Genomic DNA, 20,031 nt, shown 5'->3' with positions numbered 1-20,031 from the left:
ACTTATATTGGTATGTAGTTCCATGTGTTTGGGGTTTATGTTGGTCTTAATTCCATGTGTTGAGTTTATTTTGTTTTTTTTTATTTGTTGCATAAACTATCCCAGCTGCCCTTCTGCCTACCGATTCCTTGTTTGCAGGTTTCACGTAGGATTCATGGCAGAATTGGATCTTCTTGAGGGACTTAAATAAGAGGGCAATGGTCTGGTGTAGTAGCTGGGGAAGGTGATCCATGTGTAGGGAGTCACATGGCAGAAAGCATACAGACAGCTGGGGGAGAATCAGAAGAACAGGAAAACAAGACCAGCATCATTTGACAGAGTGGAGGGAGCAAAGGAGTGGCAGGGGGAGGGAGAGACAAGATTGGTAATAGGGAAAAGCAGCATTCTATAGGGACTGGAAGGTGGTGACAAGAAATGTGAATTTAGTGAGGAGGGAGGCACAGTGAAGCACTCAAAGGGACTGGTGATGTGTACAGATTGGCCAGTTAAGAAGATGATCCTAGTAGCTGTATTTTGTATTTTTCTGGAAGGGGCTGACATGGGTGTAGGCAAATAAATAAGCATACTGATGGAACTGCCATAAAGTCAGAGGTGGTCCCTCTGAGGCAGGGTTGAAATATATTGGTGGGGAAAGCTTGTATTTCCACTGTCTCTGCAGACTCATTCTGTAGATGAAAAGGACTTTGATCTCCAAGGTTCACAGTCTGGCACCTCTCACAAGCAGTAATGTTACTTCTTAAAAAATGAACACAGAAAAATATTAAATAAGATTTCAGAGCTCAGAAAGGATGAGAGAATGGGAACAGTTGGCTACCCTAGCTATTGGGACTTTTTTATGAAGGCTTGGCTGATTTTTGTCTCATTGTATGGCTCACCCCCTACTCTTCTTTGCTGCAGTGCACATGCTGGAGGAGGACTTGTTTGTAAATACTTAGCATAGACAATCTCATCACACCCATTCTCTTACCTAACAGCAAAGGAGGAACGCTAGAGCCCGTTCAGCTGTCTACTATGTGCAGCTGATTTGAACGGCACCCCAGAGGACCAGGTCAGGAAGGAAGCTATGGCATCAATTCAGTGGGGTAAAGATGTATGCACACTGGGCATAGGCACACTATTCCCTCACCATTGTTCACAGCTGATGAGTTGCTCCAGTGGCTGGTAACTCTTATATTGCCTCTTTTTGCTTCTTACTGTTTTCAACCTACTATTCTCTTTTCCTGTCCTTTGTGTCTATTTTCCACCTGCTCTGTCCCTGGGTTGTGTCTGTATCCCATCTCTTAGCACATTCCCTCTAATTCCTATATCTCTATCTCTTTCCTCTCTGCTCTCCAGACTTCGTTTGTGTAGTTTTATCTTGTGCTTACTATGGAGAGCCAAGGAAACACAATTTGGCATCCTCTCTGCTGTACTGCTACCCAGCAGCATTTCCCTTAGCAGCATCAGTGCCAGAATATAATGGAAACTGAGAAGTGTATCAAGCTGCATCCTGTGGAAAGGAGCTACTCTGGAAGATTATGCAGTGCTACTGTGCTGGCATCTATAATACTAACTGTGAATTTCGTAAGATCCTTCCACCTGCAAGATTTAAATGCATGGCAAAACCTGTGCAGAGGCTCAGCTCCAAGCTCCTCTTCAGTGTTTGATCACTATGAGCATAGGGCTTTGTATTTGTGTTGTATTAATAAAGTCATGGAGGTGGAAAGCAATGGATATTAAACTCAGAAAATGCCCAAATGTTTGTGGCTTAGAATAAGGAATATGAAGAAATTAATTTCCAAATCTAACTCTACATCAGTCGTGTATTACCAAATTTGAAATAAGTTTCTCTTGGTAATTTAAATTTAATTACCATTTCTAAATGTAGGTGAATGGATTTTCCTACCTTCCACTTAACAGTCAAACACTGCCAAAACAATTTTAGTGACTTTTCCTTCATTTAATAAGTTGCATACTAGTAAGTCAATCAGTTTTCCATTCAGTCTTCTTTGTGCTTACCCAATGTTGTTTTCCCCTCAACCATTCATTTTTGTCCTCCAATTCTCTCACCTTCCCACCAATTGCCTTTTCTTTCTCTTCCCTAAAGTTCTGTGTACTTAGTTCAGCCTCTCCTTAAAAATACCTTAAATAGAATTCTCCTACTTCTCCACCTCTGATTCTGTCTCCTCAATTCTGCCTGTCCCTCTCCTCCCACTCTGTCCAGTCTTTCTCCTCACTGCCTCCCACTCCATTTAGTCTCCCCTCTCCTCACGCTATAGAACAGCGCCTCTCTTCCTGGTGACTCTCCTCCCCTGTTGCTGAATGCAGTGAAGCTAGGGAGCTAAGGTTGAGGAGACCTGCACCACACTTTCTCCCCTCCGTATAACCCTTCCCAACCAAGCAGGAGCAGAGGAGGAGGTGGAGGAGGAAGTGCTTACATCATGTGAGCTAAGCACTGGGCTTCCTCTGTTCTCTGCCACCTCACAGGCAAGAGTCAGTGACCTCAACATTGCCCCTCTGTATTTTCTCCTTCCCTCTTCCGGCTCTGAAATGAAAGAATCTGGGCAGGAGAGAGAGAGAGACAATGCAAGTCTCATCCCTAAAGTGTAGGTGAATTATATAGGCTTGCAACACTGAAACTCAGCTACCTTCACTTTAGTTAGACGCAAATAAAGTTTGGAGCTCATAGGCTCAGCCAGCAATCGCAAGGGCCAGCAGTGAAAGACCCAGAGCACAGGCAGGAATTGACTAATGTTTTTCATTGTTAGAAAGGTAACAAAACAAAAATAAAAGGGAAAGGAAACTTCAATAAATCTTAAAGTACAGGAAGGCCACCGCCTATCCCATTCCACCTCCAGTCAGGAACTTCTGACTTCCTCAGCTAAGTACAGAACACACATTTTGTAAAGCATTGTGTATTTTTCTTTGGAACAGGCTGCCCTCCTGTCACTGTATTTTTCCTTATAATTGGGTGGCTTCTTTAATGTCTTGTCTCATTTTGTGTTGTCTTATTGCTCATGAAAAATGCCAAACTGGTAGCATTGTAGCTCTGAAGCCTCAGCTCTGGTCTGGAAGGACAAACAGTAGGGGTGAATGTCTCCATCATTTACTCAATCCTCAGTTTCCCTGGCTGAGATTGGGAATGAGTGCAAATTAAAGCAGGCTGTTGTGTGTGCTTTTGAGATGTGGACACTTGTCCGCTGGAAATTGGATACACCCTATCAAAGGTATAAAAGTCTTATAAAAGTCCCTATTAATGTGACCTGTATATGAAAGTCTCTATATTGCATTGCCAACCTCCTAAGCCATCTGTTTTACCCCTTCCACTTGAAAAAGAAAATAAAGATCAAGGCTTTCCATATATACTATAGAGAGATTGGAGGTAGTCAAAGATTTTTCATAATAATACTAGCGTTCTTTTCCTCCTTAGGCCAATCTGTACTAGAAAAGGTATGCCAATACAGCTGTACCAGCAAACCCACCTAGTAGAAACACACTTTCTACCGCCAAAAATGTGCTTTTGCCTGTATAACTTATAACGGTTCTCTTAAAGCTATACCGGCTTTAAATTCTCCCTCTAAATTCTGTTCTCCATTACACTTGTTTTATATTTGGAGTAAATACAATGAAGTCAATTTTGAGAGCAGGATTTGACTGTCACTGAATGCTGAAGCCCTTTAATAGAAAGAATATTATGATCAGTACTTGTAATTATACCAAGCACGGAGCTAAAACACTGATCATCTGTTTTCTTTTCCCTAGAGGCTATGCTTAGCTGTAAGTACTCAGCTGGAAAGGGTATTATTCCAAGAGTAGAATGGAAGAAACTCACAACCCGTGATGTCTCATTTGTGTACTACAAAGGTGACTTAGTAGGTAAGAAGCTGCAAACTTATAGACTGACGGATTAAAATGAAATTGCTAAAATGGAGCTTGCTTTCTTTTCTGAAGAGAATAACAATGACAAAAGGACTTCCCAGAATTGGGTTTTGATGAGCATATTCTTGAATGGCTTTCCATGCCAATAGCTACTATATCCTTGACGGTATTAAACATTTTAACTTGGAGATGTAGATGGGTCTTTTGTACTGTTCCATTTAGACTTCAAAAATGGCATTGCAGGTTCCCTGAATCCTTCCATAACCTGAGTGCATTTAAATAAAATTATCTGTCCTTATTGAAAACTTTATGATCCTCAGAACAAGCTTCTGAAAGATTCTTTAAAATGAAACTGGAGACTTGAACATAAATGTCATGGTAATATATACAGTGTAACAGCGTATTTTAAATACACCCCCATTCTTTTTAGGACTAGAACATAAGAATAAGTGTTCTTTCTTAAAATGACTTATTTCAGCTTTACATTTTGAGTGAATCTCTGTGGAACCATATACAAAAAATGCAAAGATTGTGTTAATGCAACATTGGGTTTGTATAGTCATGTTCACAAAGATTCAAGTCAAGCAAATGTCAACATTCCCACAGCCACCTTTATTCAGTTGTGCTGCATATGCTGTATGTATAACAGGATAGATTTTTACAGCAGAAAGAGTATTAAGTTACTGTGAGGGGGAGGGGTGGCGTGTTTCACCGCAAGAGCGCCTCCTTGAGCCAAATGTGGGGTAGCAGCTCTCCGCCCATCTGACACTCTCTGCCAATAGTCACTCTGGTCCTCCAGTGGTCTGCCTCTTCCTGGAACTCAGCCCTCCAGCCAAGTCATGATTTAAGACCCCCCTACCCTTTCAGGGTAACAAAAATACAACTAAAAGTTCATACACATCTTGACACAAAAGTTCTTTCTAACCCTTCTTGGGCTATTCCTCAGCCTCTCCTTTAGACTCAGTCTTCAGCCCCCCCGTGCTCAATAGTCCTTACCTCAGGCTTGTACACCCTTCTGCCAGCCCAGTCCAGGGACCCTGTATTAAGCAGTTAGGTCTGCTCCTTTGGATGCACTGCAGTTTCTCTGAGCCATTTCCCACCTCTGAGCCCCATGTGCTGCTCCTGTGCAGCCTGTACCTAACACAGCCTCTCCTCTTAAGCCTCTGGCTTCTCCCTGGGTTCTCCCAGACCTTTCTCTGTTGGACCATCGATCCCTTAGGACTAACTTTCTATGCCTTGTCCTCTTTCCAGGGTCACCACAGAATTAATTCCGTCCCTGTTCTCTCCCAGTCTTCAGTCTTCTTCAGTCTGCCTTCCCCAGACTGTCCCAGATAGAGAGAACTCCCTATCACCTTTCTCCTGGGTTTTGCTACTTTCTCTAGTCCCAGAGAGTGACTGCAGACTCTACCTGCAGCCCCCCTTCTTCTTTTTTTTTTTTTTTTATTCCTTTGTGGCAGAATACACTTGACTGGATAGTCTATAGCCACCATCCGCTATAATTCCTAAACACCTAGTGGTTTGTATTCTCTTGTTCTGTCCTGTTTCTTTCAGATAACATAACACCTTTCGAATATTACCCCATTTTCTTGATATTTTTACTAAATAAACTACTGTAATTTTTGTTACTTTATGTCATTTAAATTTCTCGTAAAACTTTCTCTTTATCTAAGCCCTTACATACTCATAAAAGGTGATCAATTGTTTCTTCTACTTTACAGTGCACACATAGTCCATCTTTGTGCTTGTTCATTTATTCAAAAAAGATTTTTGTTTAAACCACAATGGCTGGTTAGTACTCTAAACAAAAGCACTTCATTTTTGCTGTCCGGGACCTGAAGTATGTCACTATCCTCAACTCTAGGGCACAATTCAAAAAATCTTCTTCCTCTTTTTTTCATCCAGTTTTTTTGCCATTCCTTTTTTAAATTTTTCTGTACTAGGCTTTACAATTCCTGTGTACTTAAGGGTATTTCTATATCAAATTCTTTCATTTCTTGCAGCACTTTTAGCTGTTTTGTCCGTTGTTTTGTTCCCTGTTATCCTGTTATGTGCTGCCATCTAGGCTAATGCTACATGTAATCCCATCTGGGTTAATTGTGTTATTAGAAATATAAATTCATCTATTAAATCACTTCTACACACAGAGACACCCTTTTTGTTGTCATAAAGCCTGATACTGAGTCTGAAAAAATGACCATTAGCATAATTGCCATTAGTTTGGCTGTCATGACAGCTACAAAATCAGCTAATCTTTTAGATGTACTGATCCCTAATTTTGGTATACAATATGCCATTCCTACTCTTCCTTTCCCTCCCCTCCCCATTTGTTATGGATTGCTCTGTATATATTTGACAAAAACAACTCACTTTTCATCTATGTACTTCATTTTTATACCCATTATCCCCTTTTACCCTTAAGTTCATAAAATAAGTCTAAATCTATATTTGGACATGTGGCCTTCCATTCATACCTAATTTTCCCATGACTAAAAGTTTTGACTTCGGTTAGCATTTCCCTGTCTTCCAACTGCTGCATCCACATTTTAACTCAAACAGCATGTGTAGTTCTAACATGGTGTGCTTTGGTCCACCTGTTGAATTCCTAACAAACCTCATATATGTATTCAATACTTTCACCATTGCAATTCCCATAAACTTTGGCCCAGAAAATTAGGCCCAGGAGCTTCATTTGTGGTGTAGCTAGAATTTCACTAGCAGCTATCTGTATCTCACACATGGGTGTTGTAATAAATACACCGTATGCTACTTCTAGTGCCTGTGCTTGCATTAAATCTAATTTTATTTTATTTTTTAGTTCTGATTTTGATGCTGACCCAAAATCTTGGCAGCCATAGTGGATAATTGGTCTGATTAAGGCTCTGAAAATCATCAGCAGAGTTTTCTTATCTGTCCCCCAGTTTGTCCCAGCAGTATTTTTACACAGGTTGATCCTTCCTTTATATTCATCTTAAACAGTCTATTTGATCTTTCCAAAGTAATTTAGTATCAAATATTATCCCTAGGAATTTTTTCCTTTGAATTATATTTATTTTTTCTCCATACGTATACAATTTACATTCTTTTGTAGCTTTCCTTTTTGTAAAGATTAGTTCTTTGGTTTTAGCAATGGAGAACTTGAAACCCCATGCCTTTCCCAGTCTGAAGTCTCTCATAGAACTTGGTTGATTCTCTTTTCTTCCACTTCATTGTGCCTGCTTCTCATCCATAGAGCACGCTGATCTGTACCTACCCCAGCACTTGTTTGCTTTGGAAGATAATTTAAAATAATATTAAATGAGGTCAGGCTGATGCTTCCCTGCAGCCCCTTCTGCTCTCAGCCTTTTCGGTTTATAGTCCTCTTCCAGCCACTCCCCAGCTGGGCTTCATCCTCAGTTACACTTGGCTCTCCCTCCAGGTGCAGCCTAATATGTTAATTGACGTCTTACACCCTTTTGGAGCCTGTGTGAGATACACGCCACATCATAGTTTGACATCCAATCAGACAAGAAGCGGGAAGAGGAAATAGGAAATTTGTGCAATGCAGTCAAGTGAATGTTGCTGTTGGATTCTTAAGTTTTATTGACTTTTTGTGATTTTTTTTTAATGGGGTTTCTTTATTTCAGAGTTTTTAACTAAATGGCGGAAAAAAGGAGGATGGGGCGGGAAGTAAAAAAGCCAAAGCTATTTGATTTGCAGAGCTTGCAAACTGTACTGGCCTTGCTAATAGACTCGTACATTCCAGATTCTGCATGTTTGCCATTTGTGGAGATAACAAGCTTGACAGGTTGAGATTATAAGATGCTCATGCTATAAATTTACAGAACTGAAAAGCTCTGGCAGTAGAGCTTGTAAGTTCCTTAAAGCAGCAAGTACATCTATATTTTCATACGTAGCTGTAGCCTGAACAAAATTTTCTACCCTGTGTGCTCTGTAGAGTTTGCAAAAGGCCATATTATTGCTAAACTTTTTTTTCAAGCCAAGCAAAATACATTAATGCTCAATGAAAACTGACAATCACAAGGTTCAAATTGTAAACATCAGTTATTTTTATTGTAGCTTTGTTCAAAAAGCTGTAGCTATTTTTTTTCTCTTTTCAATGGGAAGTTAGTTTTGCCCTCATAACACACACACTCCCATAACTCAAATGTCTGAAAGAATTTTGTTCCAACTTAAAAAAAAAAAATCACCTTTGACCAGATACCAAGTATAGAAAAAAATCAGCCCACAAGGTGAAAGGTATGTGATAACAGGACTGTAATGGAGTCTGGATTTTTGAAAGCTTAACTAGAGAGCTTTGGGCCAACATTCTCTATCCATAATAAATGGCACTTTTAAGTTTCTTAGACGATGCAGATTTCATCAAGCCACCCAAGAGCATGGGGGAAACGCATGTGCTGCCAAATTCAAGATGGGTCTTGGGATTCCAACTCTCTAGGCTGTTGGAAACTGGCTGTGTTTCATAAGTGATGCCTTTGGTTTGTGAACAAAGGGTGTAAAGTTTGGGCTTAAGGTATCGCCTTGTTTCTCTAAACTTATTTGTAGAGTGGAAGTGATAGTATCTTTGAAGAAAAGTGCTCAAATATATCGCCATTCAGTGGAAAATGAGGCACAAAGATTATCAAGATTAAAGAAGTGAGCAATGATCGATGACTAGATGCATGGTGTGGTTTCAAGACGAGCCAACGATGCACAGTGATATTTTATTTTTATAACAGGCTTGAGTTGCATAGTCTAACTGTCATATTCTCTTTTAAAGGTGATCTGAAAGGCCGAGCAGAGATGATAGATTCAAGCATACGAATTAGAAATGTGACCAGAAAAGATTCTGCGAGATACCGTTGTGAAGTTAGTGCGCCGACTGCACGGGGACAAAATCTGGCAGAGACTATTGTTACTCTCACAGTGTTGGGTAGAAACCTAACTTTGACTCTGGGTTTTTGTTGAGGTCAATCCTAAGGGCAAGGTGGTAGGGGGAATTCAGTATGGATATTTTTTCTCATGCAATCTCTTTTGTTCATAACATTGTTTGCCAAATGACAAAGTGTACATTCTTTTCTGAGTTCTCTTTAATGTTTTTACAAACTGCATTTACCTTCTTTTGACTAGCTCTAACGAATAATTAATAATAGGGAAGAAATCTACCCTCACAATCTTTTCTGAAAGTTTGGCCTGTATATTAAGGCTGGGATTTTCAAATGGGCCTAAGAGAGTTGGCCTAACTCTCTTAGGCCCCATTGAATTTCCCAACACCAAAGCAACTATGACAGCTTAAAGTGCATTGATAATCACTCTGTTGATAGAAATAAATCCAAAACACACAACTGTGAAGAGGCCAGTGCTAGTTCCAAATTCTGATTAGGTTACAAGTAAAACTCAGAGGTCTTCTCCTTGTCCACTTTACAAAACTGCACACAGAAATACCAGCCTCTCTTCCGGAGAGATCCATGTCTGGGCTGGCAGAAATGTTATCTGGACTGAGGCACCTGTATGTGGAAAAGGCTTCACTGGATCTTTTTCAGCAACTGCCAGTACAAAGACTGGATGAAGTTCTTCATAAGCCCTGTATTCATAGGTGCTGGAACTGGCTTGAAGTAGTTTCCGTTATATACTACTCCTAGGGGAATTCTGTGCCAAAAAATTAAAAATTCTTCAAAAAAAAAATATTCTGCGCACAAAATTTGGAAATTCTGCAAAATTCTGCATATTTTATTTATCAAAATAACACAGTATGATCACACCAGTTTAAATTACTTTTGGTTATTTATCTCCAAATACCTGTCCGCAAGTATGTCTGTAACAGTGCAGACAACAAAAAAGATTCAGGGACTGTTTTTTGACAAATAGATTCCTTATCGGCATATCAATACAGAACACAAAGCAGAGTGGGTATTTTGTTCATTTAAAAATAAAAAGCCACAGTTCAGTGATTCTTGGCCTTTAGTGGTGACTAACCAAATGGCTGAAATATCATACTGACTAGAGCTGTTCAAAAAATTTTAATGAAAAAGTGTTTCCACCAAAAATTACTTCTCAAACTATATGAAATTTTTTTTCTGTGAAAATCTGTCAGTTGAAACTTTTTTGAAACCAAAAGTAATTATTTTATTTTATTTTCCTTCCCACCCCCCTGCCCTTTCACTAGTTCAGGGGAAAAAATAGGGGAGGAGGGAATTGAGGGGAAGATGCTCAAAAAATGGGTGGGAAATTGTTTCAAATAAGTGAAAACAACAAGAACAAAATATTTCAACAAAAAATAAAAAAAATCCATGGAAAGTTTTGCCTGATTCCACATTCTCTTGAGTCCATGGAACTAAGTGCTGTGCTGGCAGGATGGAGGAGGGGAGGGCGGTTGAGAAGATGATCTTGGATTGGATGGTCGTGAGAGGGGCAGAGCAAGGGAGATGCAACAGCAGGTTGAAGGGGCTGGGAGCAAGGTGCTCCTTCCCTTTCCAGGTTCCTAGCAACCCAGGGATTTTTCTGTGTTCTCGTTTAGTGGAGTGTGACCCACTGGTCACCTCCTGGTGATCCCTTTCTTGGCCATGCCCCACCAGTCTATCCTGTTAGTTAATACATGGTGGGGTTCTTTGGATTGTCTTTGATGCCTAAGCAAATGTTGAAATAGAAATGCGAATGTTAATTTAAAACACTTAAACTGCCAAATGACAAATATGTTTTCATTATTCAGTGGCCTCGGCAGCTCCATCGTGTGAAGTGCCCAGCTCAGCGATGAGTGGAACAGTAGTGCAACTGAGTTGTAAAGAAAATGAAGGGTCTCCTGCTTCTGAGTACAAGTGGTATAGGAATGGTGTTGCTTTACTGGAAAATACAGGAACAGGCAGTGCTAAAATAGGAAACATTTCTTATACCATGAATAAAAAGACTGGAACATTGGTAAGATCATCTTGTCCAACTCTTTCTTTTGACTTTTGTGTCTGAAAGAAGATTAAATCTGTTATTCATGTTACACTATGACCATTGTGCTAGGCATTGTGCAGATGAGAAACAAACAAACAAAAAATCCATGTCCCACATTGCTCACAGTCTACATATCAGACAGGATACAACAGGTGGATGAAATACACAAATTGGGTGGGAGTAGAGTGAAAGGATGAGGTAAAATAATTTAGCAGAGTTTTGCAAAATAAACAGAAGTTACAGCTTGCCACATGCGTAATCAGTGCCAGATCAGGCATCGCAGTACAGATAAGTTTTTTTAAGGAGGCATTTTAAAAGAGGATAAAGTAGACATCTTTACAGACTTCCATGAGTAGTTGTTCCCAAGCACAGAGGGCAATATTGGAGAAACAGATGTTTAGGAAATGTAAAAGTAACTTTCCAGATATACTTATAGGGCCCAATCCTGCACCAGTAAAGACTGAGCAGGAAGCAGGCCCCATATCAGCATAGGCGTCTTTTCCAGAACTACATATCTCTTTCAAGAGGCTTCCATGGATGCTTTTCAGTTATTATTAATGATAAATTTTAATCCAGGACTTTCTAATTTTGGGCCCTCGCCTTTATGGATGATCAAAGTCAGATACCTTAGAGGAGTCTGATTTTCAGAAGGTGAATGATCAGCATACTCTGAAAATCCCACCCCTTTAAGGTGTGTCAGACTGAGCACCACAAACTAGCATCACTAGTCACTTCTGAAAATCTTGGCCTTGATGCATAGTTGTGGCTCTCAGAGAACGAGCCTAATTTCAAAGCCCACTGAAGTCAATGAAAAGACACCCACTGAGTTTGATGAGTTTTGGAAAGTCCCCACCTCTCCCTTTCTTGTTGTTTATGTGAAATAGTCATCTGTTTCATCATACTTCAAAAAAGAAAAAATAACCCATAGTTTAAAGAACTAATTGTCTAACTGGTATCAATATAGTGTCCCTCTTCTCCCAACCTCCTAACTTTAAATCACATGGTGATAGTATTTCATAACTGGAGCTGGTTGGGAAATTTCTGTCTGAATGATTTTCCAACAGAAATGCAGTTTCCACAAAATTGAAATTTTCCACAGGGAAATTTTGAGTTTGCTTAAAAAATTCAATTTTCCACCAGGAAAATCAAAATAAAATATTTAATTTTGAATCAAATTCAATTAAACAAAATTAAATTTCAATTTCAGAAATGTTTAAATGTTTTGTTTTGATAAAATGTTGAAACAAAATGTTTCTGAATTTTTTTGAATTTGTTTTGTTAAATTTCAACTTTTCATCCAAATTTGGGACAAAAACAAAAATGTCAGGATTTCCATGGGATGGAAATTCTAAATTTCACTCAGCTTTATTGGTGACTTTTTAAAATTTAACAGCTATTTAACACCGTTTCAAAGAAGGACACTGGAGAGTATTACTGTGAAGCCTCTAATGGAATTGGACTTCCTCAAAAATGCTCTGTGAAGCGAATGCAAGTTGGTAAGTGTGAAAAGCAAATAAGGCAAAAAAATCTGTAGATGAAAATGACTTTATTGCATGACACATGTGAGAAGCTAAGACTAGGTTCAAATTATACTGTCTTATTCCTCCCCCAGAATGCTGGAGTCAAATGCAATTACATGATGTTTGTTACGAATGCTATTTATGTAGACATTTTGGCTGCTTAAATCACTCCTCTTCTAAAAAGAAGCAGTAGAGATTACTGTATCTTACAAAAGGTTGGTTAGCTCAGACTGTTTTAAAATGATCAAATGTCCTGCTTTCAGAAGATTACTATGCATTAAACTCCACTGAACAATAGTATGTACATAAGATATTAATATTTCAGAATGTTTTTGTGGAGGCTGTAAAGTACGAGCTGCAAGTCTTGTTTCACAGATATTTTCCCTGAGACATTTTTATGTGAGGCTTTAATGCAGCAAGTCAGAAAACTATTTCTGATCTTCATTTTCTTATCGGAAAAACAGTAATAAATGTGACATTTATATCTGGTTAAAGGGACACTGTCAAGGTTGATAGGCCTAATGTTTGTTTTGCTTTCTGCTCCTTATCTGTTTGCAACATCCATGTAACTTGTTAGATGTAGAATTTGTTTTGTAAAGAAGTCCATCCATGATTTTTTCCCTAAAGAAAAAAAATATATTCTCGCAGCCCAGCACTCTTGAGTAGCTCTGCAAAATCCCACAGCAGTGCATGCACAAGTGATGGAGAGAAGTTGGTAAGGAATATTTCAAGCTTCTGAAAGGTTTTAATCAACAGTGAAGGGGAAAATGCTTCTAATGGATGGATTCTACAAAATACCGTGGCAGTGACCTTTTAAACCAGGGGTCTCAGACTCAATTTACCTTAGGGCCAGTGCCAGTCCTCAAATCTTCCCAGCGGGCCAATAATGTCACTGAAGATGGTGTTCAGAAAAGAAAACGTTTATATTGTATTTCTTAGAAATAATAAAACGGTCATGCAACTTTATACAATTCTTCGCCTGCCAGAGAGTTTTTAGTGTTTGCCAGACAGCTGGCAACACTTCAGTTGTGTCAGTTTGTTGATGTTTGGCCTCAGTGACTGAGCGGTTGAAACCTTCAGGATTGCAGCAAGGGGTGTGTCAGAGAGTTGTGTTCGGTATTTTGACTGGTTTGTATTCATTGTCGGAAAAAAGTGACACTGCCTCCAGGGCTGACTCTTCCCAGCAACTAATGAAGCTGCCTCCTTGGCTGACTCTGCCTGGGGGGCGGTGCCTGCAGCAGACATTGCCGGCAGCGTGTCTGCCTGCGTCTCTCCTCCATGGGCCACGGTGGGGAGGTTCTCGGGCCGCAGATGGCCCGCGGGCCGGGACATGGAGACCCCTGTTTTAAACAGTGCTCTAATATTTCTTACTCTCTCAAGACCTGGTTCAAAGCCTGCTGAAGTCAATAGAAAGACTTTGGATCCGGCCTTTTAATGCATTCATGTTGTATTTGAATAACTACATGCTATCAAGGCAGAATTCCTCTGCTGGGGAAACATTAATCCAAGCCCGAAACTGGTATTTATTAACACACACAATAAGCTTGGGTTTTTGGGGGAGACAATGTTTTCAAATCTGTGTGCTTGTAGTTAGGCAACCAAATATATATTTGGGCATCTAAGTAGAAGCGGCCTAATCTCTCCCCCGAAGGTGCACACTTGAGGCTCTCATTGATTATAATGGGAATGGGGATTGCTCATCACCACAGAAAAATCAGGCCACTTCTGCATAGGTGCCCAAATCTGGATTAAGGAATCTAATTTTAGGCACCCAAGTTTGAATACTTTGGCCTTGGTGGTTTAGTTTTTAAAAAGCCTCACTTTCATTCACGTCAGAAGCCGTTAAGTTTCATGCTTTATGATTCAACAGTGTGAAAATTCTTGGTTCCACAAATATCATTCTGTGTCAACATTTTCATCAGCTGTTACATTACTACTATTTTAATCAAACTAACTTAAAACAAATCTTCTAGAACAGCTGTTTCCATTTACAGGCTTCAGGATATATTCTCCATTTGACGTGTGTAACTTGAATGACACCAGGGGTTAGGCACTCATCTAGATGAGAAAATACCCCCTTGTCTCTATCAAGTTTTTGACTTTTGGGGTCATATTAAGAATTTTGAGGTGTGTTTAAAAAGCTTTATGCTAACGAGGGTATTATTTGGTGGGTAGTAGAAGTGAATGGAACAGATATTTTGAGAATGTTTCTGGTTTCTAGCAACTTACATGTCACAGGCATTTACATATTGTATTCTGTAGTTATTATTGCCACTGCTCTCTGGAATTTTAATGGAATAGTGGGAAAACTGTTACAATGGCAAGTTTTTGCTTTTTGGTTTTTAACACTATTAATTTTGTTTTCATTTATAGATGACCTTAATATAAGCGGAATCATAGCTGCTGTAGTAGTTGTGGCTCTGGTAATGGCATTATGTGGCCTTGGGGTATTTTATGCACACAAAAAAGGTTACTTTTCAAGTAAGTTAAGTTAAATCTTGCCTGCCTTATAGACATCAGGAAACTTGCTATGACTAAATATTTCTACTGTCTGTAGAGTATACTCCTTTTTCATGTAGGGTCTGATTCTGCACTATTGAAGCCAATGGAAGTATTGCATCTGTCTTCAGTAAGGGTAGGATCTGGCCCATAGTTATTTGTTCTGCCTACTCCTTTTGATCATACCCAGTTTACTTGTCACAAAAGAAAATGAGATAGAAATGGCAGGCTAGTCATAAATTGCTGCTGAAAGGGAATTTAGGCAAATGCGGAGAGTCCAAGTAAGCTCCAGTTAAGATAGTTTTGAAAATATTAGAAAAAAGTTTAAACATTTTCTCTTGCCCACAGTTGTATTTTCCACAAATGTTCATGAACTGAGTCAGAGAATTTCTAGCTCACCCAGTCAATGACAGGTACCTTGAAGTAAATGAACTCTAAGCTCAGGGGAGACAGAGCCCGGGATAAATAACTACTTGGGTACAAAGTCTAGCAGATGAAAGAAGTTACAAATTCCTTCCCCAAAGTGTGTCATAACAGGGCTAGTGAGAAACCAAAAACTCCTTGAAAGACATTAGGTATAAATTTATTTCTGGCCAGAATTCTGCCGTGTTTACTCATTTAGCAGGGCACCAAATAAATAAAAGAAGAGCAACAAAATTACACCTGTATGTTATGAAGTACATATAATATGCACACATATCAAATATGTGTGTGTGCTATGTACGTTAAAGGGACATTAATTGGTGGTTTTGGTTTCTAAAATCTGTCTGTTCCAGTAAAAAGAAGTAATTTAAACAGTCATTTTTTAATCTAAGATGTAAGCAGTACTGAAACTTGCATCCTGGTGGAAATGGACTTGCTGACTCCATCTGATGGACCATAATGAAAGTACATGTCAGGAAAACTGATGCTTTTATTAAATTTCATAATAGCTGGGCAACTTCCCCAGGGTATTTACAATAGGGGCCATGGAGTCTAATACAGTGAATACAGGCAGTGATGCAGGAGAATGTCTCAGGATGTGTCTGAAAGAGGGGACACGGCTTTTTGGGAGTGTAGGGGGGAGCGAGGTGCTGCAGATTGATTTGAGAGCAGTTTCACGAGAGCAGGTAGCTGAACACTGTCAGAAGTAGACTAATAACTTCAGAGGAGAGGGGGCTTGGACAGTTTTCCTGCTGGCTTATCCAGACAGACTGCTGCCAAGGGCATCACTTGTTCATCCTCCAGTGAAAAACATAGTTCAGCAGCTACTGTCAGAAATTAAAGGGATGAGGAAGGACAAGAATTAAATGTTATCCACAGGAGATATTTCACAGGATGTTTATTAGCCAGAGAAATTACTGTGTGCTAAATATGTTTTTTCTTTTACTTTTCCAGAAGAAAGCTCTTCTCAGTAAGTATATCACTTTTGGGTAGTTAATTTAATTTGTGCTTCGATGATGTAAGAAATGTGATTCTTGTTCAGGGCTTTCCACATCATTATTATACATGGGGGTGTTTTGTATCTTATTTTTGATAACCTGTTCTGAAATATTCTTTAGGCTACTACTTTGGTGGCTGGATTTTCTCACTATGCTTACTAAGCTGCATACTAACACCAAGCCACTATTAATAAATGAACCAACCAATACTTCTGTTAAACAAACAGAGGTAAATTTTCAGATGGCTGTGTCCCCTCCCCCTTTTGGTTGTCATTCAAACCCCTAATTCAGCCACAGACATAAATCTTGCTTGGCCAACTCCCTGGTTGTGAATGCAAAGTACCTAGGTAGAAGATTTTACCCAAATCTCTGTCTGCAGATCATTTTGGAAACTGGTCATCACCTCAGTCTTGCGATGGAAGTGTGTTAGTTCTGTGAAATCAGCAACTGTACATACAGTACATACAAGCTGATTGTACAAGATAGGCTGAGATACATGCTCACATATGAGACTAATACTGAGTCCTTAAAGTGGAGGCTGGCCTTTCTTCTGTCTAGCTAAGCTCAGTGTTAATAACTCACATTCTCAAATGAGGCCAATGGCAGGAAAAAGCAAGTAATTTACTAAAAGAAGATATCGCCAAGTACTTCTTAAAAATACTTTCTGATACTTGTTTTATGATGGTCATGAATATAATATACATCATCACTATACGAGCCATAACCAGATATGCATCACATCTTGGAGCCTTAAAGTAACAAGCCAGGGAAGCTAGTTTGGCAGTGGCTCATGATGCAAGGATTTTGTTGTCTAGAAGCTCCCTAAGGTATCGTCACAGATATTGTAATGGACAGAAGACAATGGACATGCCCCAATGTAAAATGTTGCTGTCTGTGCCACTGGAGAGAAGGACATTTTATGAAAGAGCTATTTCCATTACATAGTATTTTCACACATCCACTACAGATCTTGTTAATTGTGAGCTGTGAAATGGTGATAACTTTCTTTACTTGGTCAAGATATTCTCATAAAGTAATCTGTCTTTAGTCAGATAGGAATGCCTTTCAGATAGCACACTGCAAAACACTGCTTTACCTCCTGAAAATCAGTGAGCCCCACAGACTCAATCTAAGATGAAACCAGGATGGTGTCTAAAGTGGGCAAATTTGTTTCATTTTTATCTGCTTGTACTTCAGTTCTCGGAGAAGCTTATTTATACACAATCTGCCTTCTTTGTTTATTTCACAAACAGGAAGAAGAGTTCTGACTATAAATATACCCCAAGTGAAAAGGTGAGTGTATTCAGCAATCAGCTAGGGCATTTGTGGGAGCTGCTCATCATGAGCCAATTAAGTTTCCATTTCCTGTGACTGTCCGATTCATTGGCCCTGAAATGAATAAAGATTAATACATTTCCTATATTTGAAAGAACAGAGGTGAGTCTTTGTTCTTTTTGGCTGAAGAACAGTTCAGGGTTTTGCTTCTAAGAAAACACTTGGATTAAGTGAGGGAAAATTACAGCTTTAATTAAACACATGGCGTCAAGTCTAATGTTCTACAGAGAATGTGAATTGGAACTATCTTTCCCTTGCCTTATCTTACTATATCATACTGAAATATTTTACATGTGTACTGTGGTAGAAATATTTTACATGTGTACTGTGGTAGAATAATCCCAGAAATTACAAAATCATCCTTTGACCAATGATCCCTTTGTTTTTTCCTGTGTGTGGAACAATCGACTTCCACAGCTCAAGTTTGAGATCTACAAGCACAGTTTCACCATTCTCACACTCTCTCCCTCTTGCTACAGGGAGGTAAGAAAGGGAAAGGGACCCTTTGGGGCCTTTTCCATCCCTTCTCCCCACCCTTAAGCAGAGAGAATAAATCAGAAAGGTGGAACTAAAGCATTGCCTCTCTTCTCCCCCACACCATGTCTGGCAGCACTGGAAGGTAAGGCAGAAAGCTCCTTACTGTGTGCAGTGCCTGCCAGCAGGTGATGTAGCCATGTAAGGAATTCTGCCATGTGACCAAGAATAACTTGATTTTTCTACACTAAACATGTACTGTGTGAATATATTATAAAGCTACTGGCATTAGCCATCAAGTGGAGTGAAGAGGAACTGAAAAACCACTAGTGCAAGGATCAGCAACCTTTGGCACGTGGCCCACTAAGGTAAACTCCCTGGCAGGGCGAGCCGGTTTGTTTACCTGCTGCGTCCACATTTCAGCCGATCGCAGTTCCCACCAGCCACGGTTCACCGCTCCAGGCCAATGGGGGCTGCGGGAAGAGGCGGCCAGCACATCCCTTGGCCCACACCACTTCCCACAGCCCCCATTGCCTGGAGCGGTGAACCGCGGCCAGTAGGAGGCGCGATTAGCTGAACCTGCGGACGCAGCAGGTAAACAAACCAGCCCGACCCACCAGGGGGATTATCCTGGCGGGCCATGTGCCAAAGGTTGCCAATCCCTGCACTAGAGCACAGGTTCTCAAACTCTGCTCCACAGAGCACTTGCTGCTGGTCTATTGACAGCTGGCTAGTCACAGGGTGCTGGCAGCTCTATCTTCTCCTTATATCTACCTGCTAAATAAAAGTTTATTTAAAAAAATAAAATAAAATCACTTTCTATGTAAAGCAATTTCTAGTTAGACACACAATGTTACACAACTATATGTGTGTGTCAGAGAGAGGGATGTCCCCAAGACAATCAATGTGCACACTACAAATGAGTGAGATCCCCTGCACTAGAGAAGACCCAATGGCTAGATTTGCTTAGAGAAACATTGGATCTGTAATATTAGCTCAGCTTTGCAACATATGTCAAGAAAACTTAACAGCACCTGCAAACACTTCCTAGTCCACCTTTACTATAAACACCAGCATATGCAATTTCCTTCCCCACAGATGCATGCAGAAGCCGTTCCTATCTCCTCACACCTACATTTACATTGCTCTGCTCTACCTCTTTCACTTCACAACTGTTTCTCATACGGCAGGCAATCACAGCACCCCACCACCTACATTATTCAAATTCTCCCACAAACTCAGTCACACGCCTGATTTACCCATCCCGTCTCACACGCCAGTCATCCTTCTATTCACCCAGTCTCAGCTCTTTCCTGCTCCATCAACTTTGTTCATTTACTTCCCTTCCTCACCCAAACCCAAGTCACAGTTACTATGTTCCCTTCAATGTGCCTGCACAATAGTGCCAAAACTAGAGTAGATGTGTCAGACATCAGCCCAAGTTACCGGCTGCTCCCCTTGCAGCACTATGTGACCCCACTAAGAGGCTGGATATTCTGCTTTAACCTTGCTCCAGTGGCCCCCTCCCTGAGCTGCTGGGATCTCTGGCTGGAAGCAGCACATGGAGCTATGTACCTCCTGTTTGCTTCCCTAGGCCTGAGGAGGGGACCAAAGAAGCTGGGCCATTGGAGGAGGCTGCAAGGTGGTAGAGTAGCACTGGCTTTGGGCCTGGCCCTAGCTTCCTATAGGAGAGGATTAGGATCAGAAGGCAACAAGCCTGACCAGAACAGGGGTAACTCCAAATCACCAGCTAATTTTAATTCTCCCAGCTCATAGTAGAGGGGGGTCCCCAAAAATTTAGTTGATCCAATGCAACTTCTGCTGTTAAACTGATGCAGTGAGTGATGCTCCACCTACAGGTCTAGCTATGAAATAGCAACAGCTGCTCTTTGGGCCTACCAGTTGGCACTCAGTATTGGTTATACCTGGCCACCATAAGTGCTCTATGAAAGCTACCATCTGTCCTTAAATCTGAACACCAAGGAACTTAAGCAGTGGTTTTTGATTTC

The 20,031-nt window shown here is 40.2% G+C and overlaps 1 protein-coding gene across 1 annotated transcript in view; it reads left to right on the top strand.

Moving 5' to 3' along the window:
• JAM2 (junctional adhesion molecule 2) overlaps positions 1–20,031 on the top strand; it is a 63,319-nt gene that overhangs the window by 41,822 nt on the left and 1,466 nt on the right. The window contains exons 3-9 of the mRNA XM_073363179.1: positions 3,742–3,855; positions 8,615–8,767; positions 10,544–10,749; positions 12,167–12,269; positions 14,667–14,774; positions 16,170–16,185; positions 17,467–17,506. Coding sequence (XP_073219280.1) covers positions 3,742–3,855; positions 8,615–8,767; positions 10,544–10,749; positions 12,167–12,269; positions 14,667–14,774; positions 16,170–16,185; positions 17,467–17,506 — 740 coding nt within the window. The remainder of the gene's footprint in view (positions 1–3,741; positions 3,856–8,614; positions 8,768–10,543; positions 10,750–12,166; positions 12,270–14,666; positions 14,775–16,169; positions 16,186–17,466; positions 17,507–20,031) is intronic.

The sequence above is a fragment of the Lepidochelys kempii genome, chromosome 1, assembly GCF_965140265.1.
Source record: "Lepidochelys kempii isolate rLepKem1 chromosome 1, rLepKem1.hap2, whole genome shotgun sequence".
NCBI lineage: Eukaryota > Metazoa > Chordata > Testudines > Cheloniidae > Lepidochelys > Lepidochelys kempii.
The sequence above is the reverse complement of the archived record's forward strand: the minus strand, read 5'-3'. Positions and strand labels throughout refer to the sequence as shown.